Source organism: Talpa occidentalis, unplaced genomic scaffold, assembly GCF_014898055.3.
Source record: "Talpa occidentalis isolate TD23 unplaced genomic scaffold, MPIMG_talOcc4v2.1 talOcc4.4, whole genome shotgun sequence".
NCBI classification, from domain to species: domain Eukaryota; kingdom Metazoa; phylum Chordata; class Mammalia; order Eulipotyphla; family Talpidae; genus Talpa; species Talpa occidentalis.
The window spans coordinates 95847699-95863096 of NW_023604295.1; the positions used below are offsets into that span (position 1 = coordinate 95847699).

Consider the following 15398-nt stretch of genomic DNA (forward strand, 5'->3'; position numbering starts at 1 on the left):
ATGCGAAGTGTGAAGTTCAATGCAGCAGATACCTTTATACTTCCTCACCACAAAGAGAAGACAGAGAAACTGAAGCAGTTCCTGCTCCCAGGTTTGTCAATAAAAGAGTTGGACTAGTTTGCACTAGTGGGAGCACCAGAAGTGCAGGAGAGTTCCTTTTTCATCACATCCTTGGCAATGTCTGTTGTTGCTTGTTTTTTTAATATGTGCTATTCTTACTGGTGTAAGGTGGTATCTCATTGTGGTTATAATTTGCATTTCCCTAATTATGAGGGATGTTAAACATTTGTTCATATGCCTGTTGGCCATTTGCATTTCCTCTTTGGAGAAAGGTCTTTTAAATTCTTCCGCCCATTTTTTGATTGGGTTGTTTATTTTTGTTGAGTTGTTTGAGTTCTTTGTATATCTTTGTGATCAGACCCTTATCAGTTGTATGGAGTGCAAAAATTTTCTCCTGATCAGTGGGGTGTCTCTTTGTTTGGTTGATGTCTCTTTTGCTGTACAGAAGCTCTTCAGTATATTTTTTTCCTTCACTTTCTTTGCTTTGGGAGATGAGTCTTTAAAGATTACTAAGATGTATGTCTTGTAGTGTTTTACCTATATATTTCCTCTATATATTTTATGGTTTTAGGTCTTATGTTCAGTTCTTTTATCCATTTTGAGTTGATTTTTGTGTATGGTGCGAAGTTTCATTCTTTTGCTTATGGTGGTCCAGTTTTCCCAGCACCATTTATTGAACAAACTGTCCTTGTTCCATTGTAAATTCTTTGCTCCTTTGTTGAAGATTAGTTGTCCATATATGTGTGGGCTTATTTCTGGGCTTTCTATATGGAAAGCTGTATGCAGGTTCCTCAGACTACTAAAAATGGAGCTCCCATATGACCCAGCAATTCTACTCATAGAGATCTACCTAAAGGACACAAAAATATTAATTCAAAAGTATAGCTGCATCCCTATGTTTGTTTGTTTGTTTATTTATTTATAAAAGAGGCATGTATTATTTATTTGTTTGTTTGTTTGTTTGTACATGCACTGGGTATAGTCAGAAGCGCAGGAGGGTGAGAGAATTCACCAGAGCCAGAGCTGGGAGCAGAACAGGCAGAAGGACCCAAGTACACTGCTGAGGGGAGCAGTGGGCAGCAGGAGAGGTCTGCGCGCCATGTGGGACCCTCCTCCTGTGGCCGGGGAGCAGCCGGGGATCGAACCGGTGCCGCAGAGGCCGTGGGCAGCTTCACAAACCAGCGCTCAACCGCTGCGCCACCGGGGAGGCCCTGCATCCCTATGTTTATTGCAGGACTATTTATAATAGATGACTTGGAATCAACCCAAATGCCCAAAAATAGATGACTAGATCAAGAAGATGTGGTATATACACACAATGGAGTACTATTTAGCAATCAAAAAAAGATAAACTAATGCCATTCACAGCAACATGGATGGAGGTAGAAGAGATTATGCTCAGTGAAATAAGCCAGAAGGAAAAAGAAAAAATATTGGATGATTTCACTTATAAGAGGAATGTTGGGGAACCATAAAAGGATCAAGAAAAAAAAATAATAACAATACAAAACACAACAAAACAAAACAATACTAAAAAAACAACTATAAATTGGAGACATTCTACAGTGGAGGGGGTGAGGGATCAAAATGAGGGCAGGAAGAGCACCAGGGACTGTGCTGATGGTACACGGGTGAAGTGGTGATAGAAATTCTATGGGGACTATACCTGAGAAAAGAAAGCAAACATTATAAAAAAAAAAAAAATGAACAAAGATTTAAAATATTTATAAATAAACAACTTATTAAAAAAATAAATAAAAGTTGAAATCGGGCCTGCCTGGTGGTGCAGGGGTTAAAGTCTCACTGCTATCAAGCTATCAACAGCCACTGCAACCTGAGTTCTATCCCTGGCCAGGGAGCTACCTATATGGAGCAGCAGACCTCTCCTGTCTCTCCCACTGCTCCCTTCATCAGTGTATTTCAGTAGATCTACCTCTTCTGTTCCTTACTCTGTCTCTGGTGAATCCTCTCAGCCCCTGCACCTCTGGCCTGTACCCCAGTTCTTGTATGCATAAATAATTAAATCTTTTTTTAAAAAGCTGAAATTAATCAGGGGTACTTTTTTGAACTGTATTAAAAACTAAAAAGCTAAAAAAAAAGCATATCTTGCCATCAATATAAAATTATTAATGAGGTGTTTCATATTCTTTAAGATCTGCATAATTCACCCTTTCAGTATGTATCAATTTATTTTTTTAAGATATATTTATTCATGCATACAAGAACCAGGATACAGGCCAGAGGTATGGGGGGGAGGGCGCGGTGAGAGGATTCACCAGAGACAGAGTGGGAAACAGATCAGGCAGATGAACTGAAATACACTGCTGAGGGGAGCAGCGGTAGAGACAGGAGAGGTCTGCAGCGCCATATGGGTATCTTCCTGCCAGCTGGGATCAAACCCACCCCACAGAGGCTGTGGACAGCTCTACAGTGCTGTGCTCCACCACTTGCTCCACCTGGGAGGCCCAGCACATATCAATTTAGATGCTAAATTTTAAAACGCTTGAGAGACTCACAATTTCATAAAGGAGAGGCACTTCCCAAATCATTCCAAACATTCTTTCAAAACTTTAAATGATTAGACATAAATAAAACTGAACATTTAGTTTCTGAGCTTCTGTGGTAAGAGCCCAGAACCTGCATGACTGCAGGGAGCGCATCCTCACAGCACCCAGTCAACAAGCATAGACTGTGTGTGAGTGATCTGTCAACCTGATGTGCTGGGTCACTAAGCTTTAGGGGCTCTTTTTTTTTTTTATTTATGCATGCAAGAGCTGGGGTACAGGCCAGAGACGCAAGGGGTGAGAGGATTCACCAGAGACAGAGTGGGGAACAGAACAGGCAGACTGACTAAAATACACTGCTGAGGGGAGAAGTGGGTGAGACAGGAGAGGTCTGCTGCACCATGTGGGTTGCTCCCTGGCCGGCCTGGGATCAAACTCATGCTGCAGAGGCTGCCAATTGCTTCCTAGTGCGGTGCTTAACCCCTTGTGCCACCAGGGAGGTAGGGGCTCTTTTTTATAGCAGTTAGTATAACCAATACACTACACAGATGCTCACCCCATGTTTACATAGGTGTTGTTTTTTATAATTTTTTATTTATGTATATTTTATCTCATTGCTTATTTTTTTTTTTTAGAGGCATGTTTTATTTATTTATTTGTTTGTTTGTTTTTTGTTTTTGTTTATACATGCACTGGGTACAGTCAGAAGCGTGGGAGGGTGAGAGAATTCACCAGAGCCAGAGCGGGAAGCAGAGCAGGCAGAAGGACCGAAGTACACTGCTGAGGGGAGCAGCGGGCAGCAGGAGAGGTCTGGCGCCATGTGGGACCCTCCTCTGGTGGCCGGGGAGCAGCCGGGGATCGAACCGGCGCCGCAGAGGCTGCGGGCAGCTTCGCAACCCAGCGCTCAACCGCTGCGCCACCGGGGAGGCCCTCATTGCTTATTTTTGTACAATGTTTGCGTTCTCCTCTCAGGTGCAGTCCCTATAAAATTTCCACTACCAGTTCACCCGTGCACCATCACCATAATCCCTAGTGCTCCTCCATCCCCTGTTTTGATCTCTCTCCCTACATGGGTGTTATAATGAATAGCTCCCTATCTCTATTTCACTCTCCCTTCCCTCACTTGCTATATTTTTCAGCTTCTTTCCTCTAACACTGCAACTCCCACAATTTATTAGCCACACATTCCTCTTCATGGGGTCCACATCCTTTGGTTTTTAATTCCTAGTGTAGATCCTCAACCCCCTGGCTCCTGCTTCCTTTGAAAGAACAACTCAACCATGAGCCAGAACTTCATACACAAGTGGAAACAAAGCTTTTATTTAAGGTCTTTAGCGAATTGCAACTTGGAAACACTACCCCACAAGGCTGAGTAAGCGTTCTGATATGGGGGAAATACAATGCTTATAAAGGCAGCGCTGCCTTCTATGGATAAACTAATAATATTACTTAAAAAGGGAAAGAGGGCCTTCCCTGGTGGTGCAGGTGGTTGAGCGCAGTGCTGTGAAGCTGTCCGCAGCCCCTGCAGCGTGGGTTCAATCCTGGCCAGTCAGGGAGCTACCCATATGGCGTGGCAGACCTCTCCTGTCTCGCCCGCTGCTCCCCTCAGCAGTGTATTTCGGTTGTCTGCCTGTTCTGTTCCCTGCTCTGTCTCTGGTGAGTCCTCTCACCCTCCCGCGCATCTGGCTTGTACCCCAGCTCTTGTATAAATAAATAAATCTAAAAAAAATTCTTTAAAAAAAAGGGGGGGATTAAAAAAAAACGCAAAATGTGGGGAGGTTTGCCTGCTAGTGCGGTGATAGATCTGCTTGTGTTATCAGTCTGTGAGAAGGCTGGCACGTCTTTCCAAACTTCCCCATTCCAGGTGTCAGGATGCTGGTTTGCTGAGGATGCCTGTGATTGTAAATTCAGGCTCCCAGGTGGTTCGCTATGGCAGACATGCCTGAGTTCTCCTCTCCTAATGGCTTTCTAACTTTTTTTTGTACGTTCCCTTTTCCACTTTCATTTCGTGATTTCTCAGTCACCTCTACATTCTTTTCACTGTGTATTCCTAGCAACTGCCCCTGGCCCTGCTAGAATGGAGGCTACTGTCCTGCCTACATTCAATGAGTGAGGACACAGAGAACTGTGCTAACTTGCGGCACTTTCAGTTTACAAACACATGCTTCGGTCAGGCTTGTAGTACTGCCAGAAGTCCTCCGACATTTCCATTCTATACTGCTCTTTTCCCAGTTTTCTTTTCTCCAATCTCCACTTCTTCTGCTCCTCTTCATCAATTCTGACCAGTGACTTGTTTCTAGTGACACAAAAGCAACAACCCAAAGTGTAATTCCATGCACTTCTCCTATGAGATCAGATGACCTGGCACAGAATTCCACCCTCTCTGACCTCCTAACACATCTTTCTAGCAACTGTCTCTCTTTTCTTTCCTGGATCATTTTTTTCTCTTTTAGATTTTTTAATGTATGTTCACTTAAGGACAGCAAAGAACTTCAAGTGTTACTTGGTGAATTTTTGCATATGTATGTACCTGTGTTGCTACCATTTAGATCAAGACATAGAATATATCCAGCATTTCTGAAAACTCCTCCATGCCCCATCCAAACAAGTACCCCCTTTCAGGATAGCCACCATTCTGATTTCTATCACTCTAGACTGATGATGCAAATAAGGCTTCATATAAATGAAATATTATGGAACATATTGTTTTATATCTGATATTTCCTTTTGCATTATGTTTGTGGGACTTATTACCTCAAGTAGCAGTAGTTCATTTTTTTTATTGCTGGGTAGTATTCCAATATAAGAGTGTAATTTTATTGATCTCTTTTACAGATTGTGGTAGATTAAAATGGCCACACATTATTTGACCCTCCTTCCCTTGAGTCTGTTTCCTTGATGGCCAGTGACTGCCTTGATCACTAAATCTATGTCAGTGCATAGACATTTTAGGAGGCAAGCTCTTAGGGCTTGGAACCACTGGTAAGAAGTCTGACTACCCTAAATGTGCCATGCCCCAGGGATCATGAGACAAAGATGACTTGTCTTTATTGTGCCCTGACTGATTGCCTGATCTACAGGAGCATGAGCTATAATAACATAAATATATTGTTATTTTAAGTCATTAAGTTTTGGAATTGTTTGTTGCAAAACAATAGATAACCAGAATCTACTGATAGATATTTGAGTTGCTTCCAATTTTTGGCTATAAATAAATAGGTTATGAACCTTCCACAGGTATCTTTTTGGTAGACTTAAACCTCACTTCTCTTGGGTATCTGCACCATCACCAGTTTTTGCCTCTTTCCTGGATCATTATTATCAAAATGCAAGCATATTGCAATTTCTCCCATCTTAAGCTAAAAGAAAATCTTTCTTGACTTTAGCTACTGCCTCTTTGCTCCAATTTACAGCAAAACTTCGTGAATCTACATGTTATTTTCACTTCCTCTTTTCCTCCATTGAATGCACTCCATCCAAGATTTTATCTCCTCTATTGCACAGAAATAAATCTTGTCAACGTCCCCAGGATCTTTATATACCCAAATCCACTGGGCATTTACCAGTCCTCATTCCTTTCCTTTTTTTTTTTTTTTTTAAGATTTATTTATTTATACATACAAGAGCTGGGGTACAGGCCAGAGGCGTGGGGTTGAGAGGATTCGCCAGAGACAGAGAAGGGAACAGAAGAGGCAGACTGACTGAAATACACTGCTGAGGGGAGCAGCAGGTGAGACAGGAGAGGTCTGCTGCACCATGTGGGTAGTTCCCTGGCCAGGGATTGGACTCGTGTTGCAGTGGCTGTGGATAGCTTCATAGTGCTGTGTCTTAACCCCTTGCGCCACCAGGGAGGTTCCTCCCAGTCCTCATTCTTACTAAAATTTTTCAGTAGTATTTGACAACAAGATCCTACTTTCCTTTTTTCAGTACTTTTTGTCATTTGGTTCCACTACTTGGTTCTCCTTCCTCTTTTCTGGCCAATCCTTCTTAGACTCCCCTCATCAGTCCACACCTCTAAAGCAGACTATCCCAGGGCACCGAGCATATTCGACAGATGTTCACGATTAGCCATATTATTCAGTTTCAAGGCTTTAAGTGTCAACTCTTTGCAGTTAACTTCCAGATGAATGTCTCCATCATAGATCTCTCCTCTATAATCTATATGCAACTGCCCATTCTGATGCCTTCATCCTAGCTTTTTGCCTTCTTCAAGACTGCATTTCCAATCTTAAAGTGCTGCTTCCATTTCTCTGAGTAAACATATGGCTGGGTTTGCCAGGACTTACCAATAAGACCTGGACTCAGATAAGAAACTGGAGCCAGGGAATTCACATGGCAGTTTGATAGGCTTCAGCTCCAATGGGTAAAGGATGCTCCCTTAGACAGTAGGGACTGTCACTGAGCATTTGCAAGACGTGGCTGGAGGATCACTTCTCTAAATGGAGTCGAGGAAACTCCTGTACCATGAGATGGTTGAAGGTTATCACCTCTATCAAATCTAATCTCCCAAATGGCCAAGAACTGACATTGCAAAGTGGTGAGGAAGAGTCAAGGGTATTGGTCTTTATGCTGTATCCATTTTTCTTTCCATAAAATAGCAATGATATTGTTAGGGGGAAAGGATGTCCTGAGCAAACTCCATACAGGTTTTGTGGACTCCACCTCCGCTCCAGACCAAAGCCATCAAGACACTGGGAATGGGGGCCTCCCCCGGTGGCACGGTGGTTGAGCACTGGGCTGCGAAGCTGCCCGCAGCCTCTGCAGTGCTGGCTCGATCCCCAGCCCCCGGCGAGGGTCCCACATGGTGCGACAGACCTCTCCTGCCGTGCCCGCTGCTCCCCTTAGCAGTGTATTTCATCACTCTGCCTGTTCTGTTCCCCCCGCTCTGGCTCTGGTGTATTCTCTCACCCTCCCACGCTTCTGACTATACTCAGCACTTGTATAAATAAATAAATAAATAAATAAATAAATAAATAAATAAATAAATAAATAAATATTAAAAAAAAAAAAAAGACACTGGAAATGACAAATGCCATCATCACCAAAGGAAGGGTTGCTGGGACCTGAGGGTGGAGTTAAGCTGCCAGGTTTGGTATAAAACCAGACATGTGGGCCTTGGCTCTCTCTCTTGGCTTTTCACCAGCTCTCAGTGTGCCATTGGGATTCCAGGTCAGCAGAATTGGTAAGATGCATTCACGAATTTATCTCCCTCTTTTTCTCCCTGAGATATTCATTTCCCTTTCTTTTATAAATAAACCCTTTATTAACCTTTGTGTGTGCCTGCAGCTGAGTATTAATAAGTCCCTTGTAAGTACATGGGTGAAAACCCACAGCCAGGCAACCCATTTCATACTGGGGTTGTCCTGTAACAGTATTCCAGATTTAACTATTTTAAGCCTGTTTCTTCAGTTCTTATAAAAATTGGGGAAATGAAAATGTTATACCCCAGGGATTAATGCAAGGATTAAGAGATGATTGTTTTGTAAATTTTAAAGCACTACAAATATGAATAGGTCCAGAGGAAATAGACCACACTGTTGACAGAGATTGCCGCCAAGGAGAGGCCTTAAATTATGATGTGAAAGTGGTGCTTTTACTTTGATTTTTTTCAATAAGTATGTATTACTTTTGCAATTAAAAAATAAAAATAAAGATTAATTAATTTTAATTTGGGGGGTTACGTTTTGGTCTCCCATATGTATACATGTTTGACTCATCTTCCACCAAGCCACCTGTGCCTCCCTCCTCAGACCCTCTTGCCTTCCCTTTGTTCCCTCAGATAACTATTATATTTTTTCACTGAGTTCAAGCTTTATTCCTACTATATTTTTCTGTTTTTTTTTGTTATTTATATTTCACAGATGAGTGAAACCAAGCAGTATCAATCTTTTGTTTTTTGATTTATTTCTGCTAACATAATCTCCTCAAAGTCCATCCATTTTGTCTCAAATAGTGATTTAGTCTGAAATAGTGATTTCATCTTTTTTCACAGCTGTGTAATATTCCATTGAAATACATTTTCCCCCATTTCTTTATCCATTCATCTGTTGAAGGGCACTTAGGTTGGTTCTATGACTTGGCAATTATGGGACTCTTATGTAGGTACAGATAGATCTTTTTGTATTCAAGTTTTCATATTATCTGGACAAATATTCAATAGACATGTTGCCAAATCATATGGCATTTCCATTTTTATTTTCTTAAGAAATCTCCATAGCATTTTCTACAGGAACGGCACCAACTTGTATTCCCATCAACAATAGGTGAGAGTTCCTTTTTCAGTGCAATTTCACCAACATTTGTTGATTTCATTCTTTTTTTTATGGGCCATTCTCACAGAGGTTAGGCGATATCCCAATGTGGCTTTGATTTGTGTTTCCCTTATAATAAGTGATACTAACACTTATAGGCCAAAAGAATGTCTTTTTTAGATAAGTGTCTATTTGGGTCCTTTGTCCATTTGTTGATTGGATTTTTTTTTTTTTTTTGGATTGTATAAGAACTTTGGAAAATTTGGAGATTAGCTCCTTGACAGATGTGTGATGTGCAAATGTTTTTCCCATTGCATGGGTTGCCTTTTATTTTTTTAATTAATTAATCAACCAATCAATCAATCAATAAATTTATTTATACAAGCACTGGGTACAATCAGAAGCATGGGAGGGTGAGAGAATTCACCAGAACCAGAGCGGGGAACAGAACAGGCAGAGTGACGAAATACACTGTTGAGGGGAGCAGCGGGCGCGGCAGGAGAGGTCTGTGGCGCCATTTGGGACCCTCGCCGTGGCTGGGGATCGAACTGGCGCTGCAGAGGCTGCGGGCAGCTTTGCAGCCCAGCACTCAACCGCTGCACCTCCAGGGGAGGCCCGCCTTTTGGGTTTTGTGATGGTTTCTTTTGAGGTACAAAACTTTTTAGTTTGAAATAGTCCCAATTGTTTACTTTTGCTTTTGTTTCAAATACATCTTTGAAACAAAGCTCTCAAATACTTCTTTGTGGTAAATGTCTTGCCCTTGGATGTGAGTTCTCAAATACATCTTTGTGGTAATTGTCTTGTAGTGTGTCCCCTACTTTTTCTTTTAAGTACTTTATAGTTTCAATTATTATATCCAGATCTTTGTTCCACTTTGAATGAATTTTTTGTGTATGGAATTAAGTATGGATCGTGCATCTTCCTTCTTTTTTGTGGCTATCCATGTTTCCCAGCACCATTTATTAAAGAAACTGTCTTTTCTCCATTTTATGACATTAGCACATTTGTCAAATATTTTTGACCATATTTGTGTGGGTTTATCTCTGGGCTTTCTATTCTATTCCATTGGTCTGAGTTTCTGTTTTTGTGTGGGTCCCATACTGTTTTGGTTACTGTTGCTATGTAGTATATTTTGAAGTCAGGAATCTCTATCTTTTCTTTTCCTCTCAAGAATGCTTTAGCTATTTAGGGCCTTTTGTGTTTCACATAAATTTTATAGTTATTCTATATCATTGAAAAAGGTCATTTGTATTTTGAAAGCATTGCATTGAATCTGTAAATTGCTTTGGGTAATGTGGCGATTTTAATGATGTTAATTTTTCTAATCCATGTGCACGGGATATCTTTCCATTTCTTTGTTATTTCCTTTAACAGGAGATTTATAATTTTAAAATATAAAGATTTGAACATGTTATATGTAGTTTGCACTGATTCTGTAATTTCACATGAAACCATAGTTATATTTCTGTGATGATATATATCCTGAGTCTTTTTCTCTCTTTGGGGTAATGCTATTAGTTACTGTTAGTGCACAACCAAGCAAAACCCAAGGACCCCAAATTGTTAAGGGGAGCACACTCTGAAAGGGATCTGACCATTAGCACACCCAAAGGCAAAGGAAGTAGACTTCTAGAGTGATTGATTTTTAATAGAGTTGGTGTGTATTGAGAGAGAGAAGAAAGGATATTCCTAAAACTCTTGGGAATTACCCATACCCTCATGGGCAAATGCCAGGTCAAACAGGTTTTGCCTGAAGTGGGGCTGCTGAGGCTTGAAAACTTGCCACAAGTCTAAGGTACCTTCTATTAAGGAGCCATAAGAAGTGGCTTAGACATTTTTCGGAAAGCTAGGACAGAAGAAGAGACTCAAAATTCAAAACATACTACATAATCAAATATGAAGCCAAGATAGTGGCTGCCATTGTCTCTGCCAAGGATCAAGAGCAGTATCCCCACAATTCTCTTTTCCAAGTCTCTCCTCTAAGTATCTCTACATGTTTCTCTTCTACGTGTCTCAGTCCACTTTTCTCCTCCAAATATCTCCTTTCAGCAGTCCTAGGCTGCGAGTGAAAGTCAGAAAAGCAGGAAAGAAATGGGCCCACTTGCCTTTTGTGTTATATAGGTCCACCTGGTAACTCAGCTCTAGCCTTAGTTCCCAGTAGTTCTGCTGCTCAGGAAGTCTGGTTCATGACACACTGGGATTTATAGTCCAAGGCAACTGCATGTAAGTGGGGGAGAAAATGGTGCCTTCCCTTCATGAAGGTATATCTGTAACACTATCATTTTGTAATATGATTTATTATCATTCTGTGCTATTAAACACCCTTTGATAATATTCCTATTTGGATGCACAGAGATTTAAGTATTTAACTGGGTTGCCTCCAGTTTTCCCATATTATAAACAATACTGTGGTGAATGTTCTTATATGTTATTGTCTGACTATTTCCTTAGGATGGCTTCCTAGACACAAAATTGCTGGGTCAATGGGAAAGCACATTTTTCCAGGCTCCTGAGTCTTATTACCAAATAGTTCTCCAGAAAGATGGTACCAATTATGTTTCTGCCAGTAGTGTAATTGTTGAAAAGTTCAAGTCCAGCTATGGAAATCCAAAATAAACCAAAGAAGCTGGATGTGTAATCAGTCAGATGACCCAGGAAATTTTGAGTTGAGTTGGAGTTTTCTGGACTGATTCAGGTTGTGTAGGGAAGTGTTACTCTACTCAAGTCTTATCATCAGTCAACAACTACAAGTCCTCCCTAGTTTATCTCCCCATTAGTTCAGATGCACCCTCTCCTCTGTGGTGAAATTCACTTAGGCCCATTTTGACAAACAGGAGGATACCCTTCTTCCAACTCACTTAGACCCATTTTCTCTGAGTCAGGTTGATGGAGAAAGATGATTACCTAGCCAACTAGCCTCTTGCATGGCTTGCAGCTGGAAAGAGCCCCTCTCCTTCTGGCCTCGCTCTTCTTCCCCAAAGTTATTTGGAAACTGCATGAAGCCCTGCATGGAAACAGAAGCCCATCCAGTGTAGGTGCTGCCAGTAACTTCTTCCTATCCCTCTTCTTGTACAGAAGTGGACTTTCCCCTCACATGATGTTTATAGAAGCCTAGATACAGCCTCACCAGCATTACCAACAAGCTTATCACTTTCTCCCCTATTTTCCCCCAAGTCCTGGAGGAAATGAACAGGAATTCTTTTCATGTTTTTAAGTATTTTTGTTGTTGTTGTTGCCTTTGTTATCAGAAGTCAAATCTGAAGCAGAAAGGAAGGGAGGACTCTGGAAAGTTTTTGGCCTCCTATTTTTTCAATGACTTTGGTTCCCAGCTTATCCTGTAATGTTTTGAAATTTCCAAGCTAAAGTGCAGATTAAATTGGAGGACCGGGGTAATGTATGTTGGGGAGACAGTATCATTTCTGGGAGTAGATAAAAAATACCTGTGGATTAGTAGAAAACAACACTGGCCTTAATATAGTGAGACTTTTCAAAACACTGTTACTTGTCATAGCCCCAGACTGGGAGGAGGCCCATATTTATTCACAGTAGAATAAATAATGGTATATTCAGATAATGGAATATTATATAGCAATGAAGAAGAACAAATTATATTCACAAAGAACATGGGTGGCTTTCATAAATGTAATGGGTGAAAGAAGCCTGATACAGGAAAATACCTACTACATGACTCCATTACGTATATGGTTCAATAATAGGCAAGCTGTAACTGTAGTGTTTTGGATGCTTTTTGGATACTAGACTATTAGCAAAGCAAAAAAATAATTTGCATAAAAGTCAGGGTAGTGGATACCTTTGCTAGAAGAGAAGATGGAGGTCATGATGAAGAATGGGCATGACATAATAATAAAAACTGTACAATATTGGAACAAGAACAGACACACAGACCAAAGGAACTGAATAGAAAACCCGGAAATAAGCCCACAGATTTACAGTCAACTAATCTTTGACAAAAGAGCAAAGAATATACAATGGGGCAAAGAAAATTTTTTCAGTAAATGGTGCTGGGAAAACTGGGTCACTACATGCAAAAGAATGAAGCTTTACCACTACCTCACACTATGCACAAAAACCAACTCAAAATGGATTAAAGAACTAGATATAAGAACTGAAACCATAAAATATATGGAAGAAAATATAGGCGAAACACTGCATGACATCACCTTTAAAGAAACATCACCCAAAGCAGTGATAGTGAAGGAAAGGATAAACAGCTGCAACTACATCAAATTAAAGAGCTTCTGTGCAGCAAAAGAGATAGTAGCCAAAACAGGAGACAACCCACTGATTGGGAGAAAATTTTGCAGACAATACTAACGATAAGGAACTGATCACAAAAATCTACAAAGAGCTGATGAAACTCAACAAAAACAAAGTAAATAACCCCATCAAAAAATGGATGAAAGAGGGCTATCCACAGCCACTGCAGCATGAGTTCGATCCCTAACCAGGGAGCAACCCATGGACGTAGTAGACCTCTCCTGATTCACCGGCTGCTCCCCTCAGCACTGTATTTCAGTCATTCTGCTTGTTCTGTTCCCCACTCTGTCTCTGGTGAATCCTCTTACCCCCCACACCTCTGGCCTGTACCCCAGTTCTTGTATGCATAAATTAATAAATATTTTTAAAAAAATGAGCAGAAGAGCTAAAAAGAAACTTCTCCAAAAAGAAAATGCAAATGGCCAACAGGCATGTGAAAAAATGTTCAACATCACTTATAATCAGGAAATGAAAATCAAAACCACAATGAGATACCATCTTATACCAGTGAGAATGGCACATATTAAAAAAACTAGCAACAACAAATGTTGGCGAAGGTGTGGTGAAAAAGAAACTCTACTACACTGCTGGTGGGAGTGCAAACTGGTCCAACCACTGTGGAGAGCTGTGTGGAGGTTCCTCAACCTGCTAAAGATGGAGCTTCCATATGAGCCAGCAATTCCACTCCTAGGTATTTACCCAAAGGACACAAAAACATTAATTCAAAAGGACACCTGCACCCCTATGTTTATTGCAGCACTATTTATAATAGCTAAGCTATGGAAGCAACCCAAATGCCCAAAAATAGATGCCTGGATCAAGATGTGGTACATATACACAATGGAATATTACTCAGCAATCAAAAAGATAAACTCATGTCATTTGTAGTAAAATGGATGGTGCTGGAGGGGATCATGCTCAGTGAAAAAAGACAGAAAGGAAAAGAAAAATACCAGATGGTCTCACTTATAGCAGGAATGTAGAGGCTCCAAATAAAGCATCAGGAAAAAAAAAACAACAACTAATCATAGTAAAGTAAAAATCAAAATCAATAGGCAACTATAAATCAGAGATATACTATGGGGGGAAGTGGGGGAGAAGGGAGTAGGATCAAAACAAGGGTGGGAAGAGCACCCATTCACAGGTGAATGGGTGGTGGGAATTTTACAGGGACAATAACCAAGATGAAAATGCATACAATGTACAAAAAAGAAAAATGATGTAAAAGATATATGAAAGAAATAAAAAGAAATAAATTAAAAAAAAAGAATGGGCATGGTGGGGCTTTTGGTGGTGTTGAGTTATTTCTTGACCTGGGAGATACTTACATGAGTTTTTACTTTATGATAATTCTTTGAGTTTTAAGATGTACATATTGTTTTTCACAGTTTACAAACTGTGTGTTTTTGTATCTGTTTATTCAAAAAGAAATAGTAGCCCAGGCGGCCGCGGAGCTGGGCGCGCGCGGGGAAGAGACTGCTGGGGGCGACAGGCTCATCCATGAGAGGGATCTGGCCTGGCTACAGCAGGCGGATGTGGTCGCGGCAGAAGTGACCCAGCCATCCTTGGGTGTAGGCTATGAGCTAGGACGGGCCGTGGCCCTCAACAAGCAAATCTTGTGCCTGTTCCGCCCCCGGTCTGGCCGAGGGCTTTCAGCCATGATCCGGGGAGCGGCAGATGGCACACGGCTCCAGGTGTGGGACTACGAAGAGAGTGAGGTGAAGGCCGTGCTGGATCGGTACTTTGAGGCTGATCCTCCCCAGCAGTTGGCTGCCTCCCCTGGCCCAACTACTTGACAACCCCACTTTGTTAAATTCCTCTGATGCCAGATTCTGCTCTATACCATTCCTACCTCCCAGTCCCATACAAATTAAAAGGTGGGGCTCCCTGGTGGCCTAGGGGTTAAGTCTCAGCACTGTCACCGTGATGGCCTGAGTTCAATCCCCAGGCAGGGAGCTGACCCACATGGCACACAGACCTCTCCTGTCTTGCCTGCTGTTCCCCTCAGCAGTGTACTTCGGTCAGTCTACCTGTTCTGTTCCCCACTCTGTCTCTGGTGAATCCTCTCACAGCCCCCCCCACCTCTGACCTACACCCCAGTTCCTCTATGCATAAATAAATAATAAATCAAAAAAATAGAAAAAGTTAAAAAAAATTAAAAGGTGTGTTTACAAAAAAAAAAAAAAAAGAAATAGTAGCCCAAATGGAGTCATTTGTGCCAAGTCCCTCCAAGACTTAATACCTAATCTAACTGCAATTTCACCGAAACTAATTCACCTAAAGTGTAATTTTAAAACAATCCATG

General features: G+C 41.2%; 1 protein-coding gene across 1 annotated transcript; it reads left to right on the top strand.

Moving 5' to 3' along the window:
- Positions 1–14889, top strand: LOC119258202 (2'-deoxynucleoside 5'-phosphate N-hydrolase 1-like). Its single transcript, XM_037526660.1, has 2 exons — positions 1–91; positions 14522–14889. Exons 1-2 carry the CDS (start codon positions 1–3, stop codon positions 14887–14889), a joined length of 459 nt encoding a protein of 152 aa, XP_037382557.1.
- Positions 14890–15398: the final 509 nt, after the last annotated feature.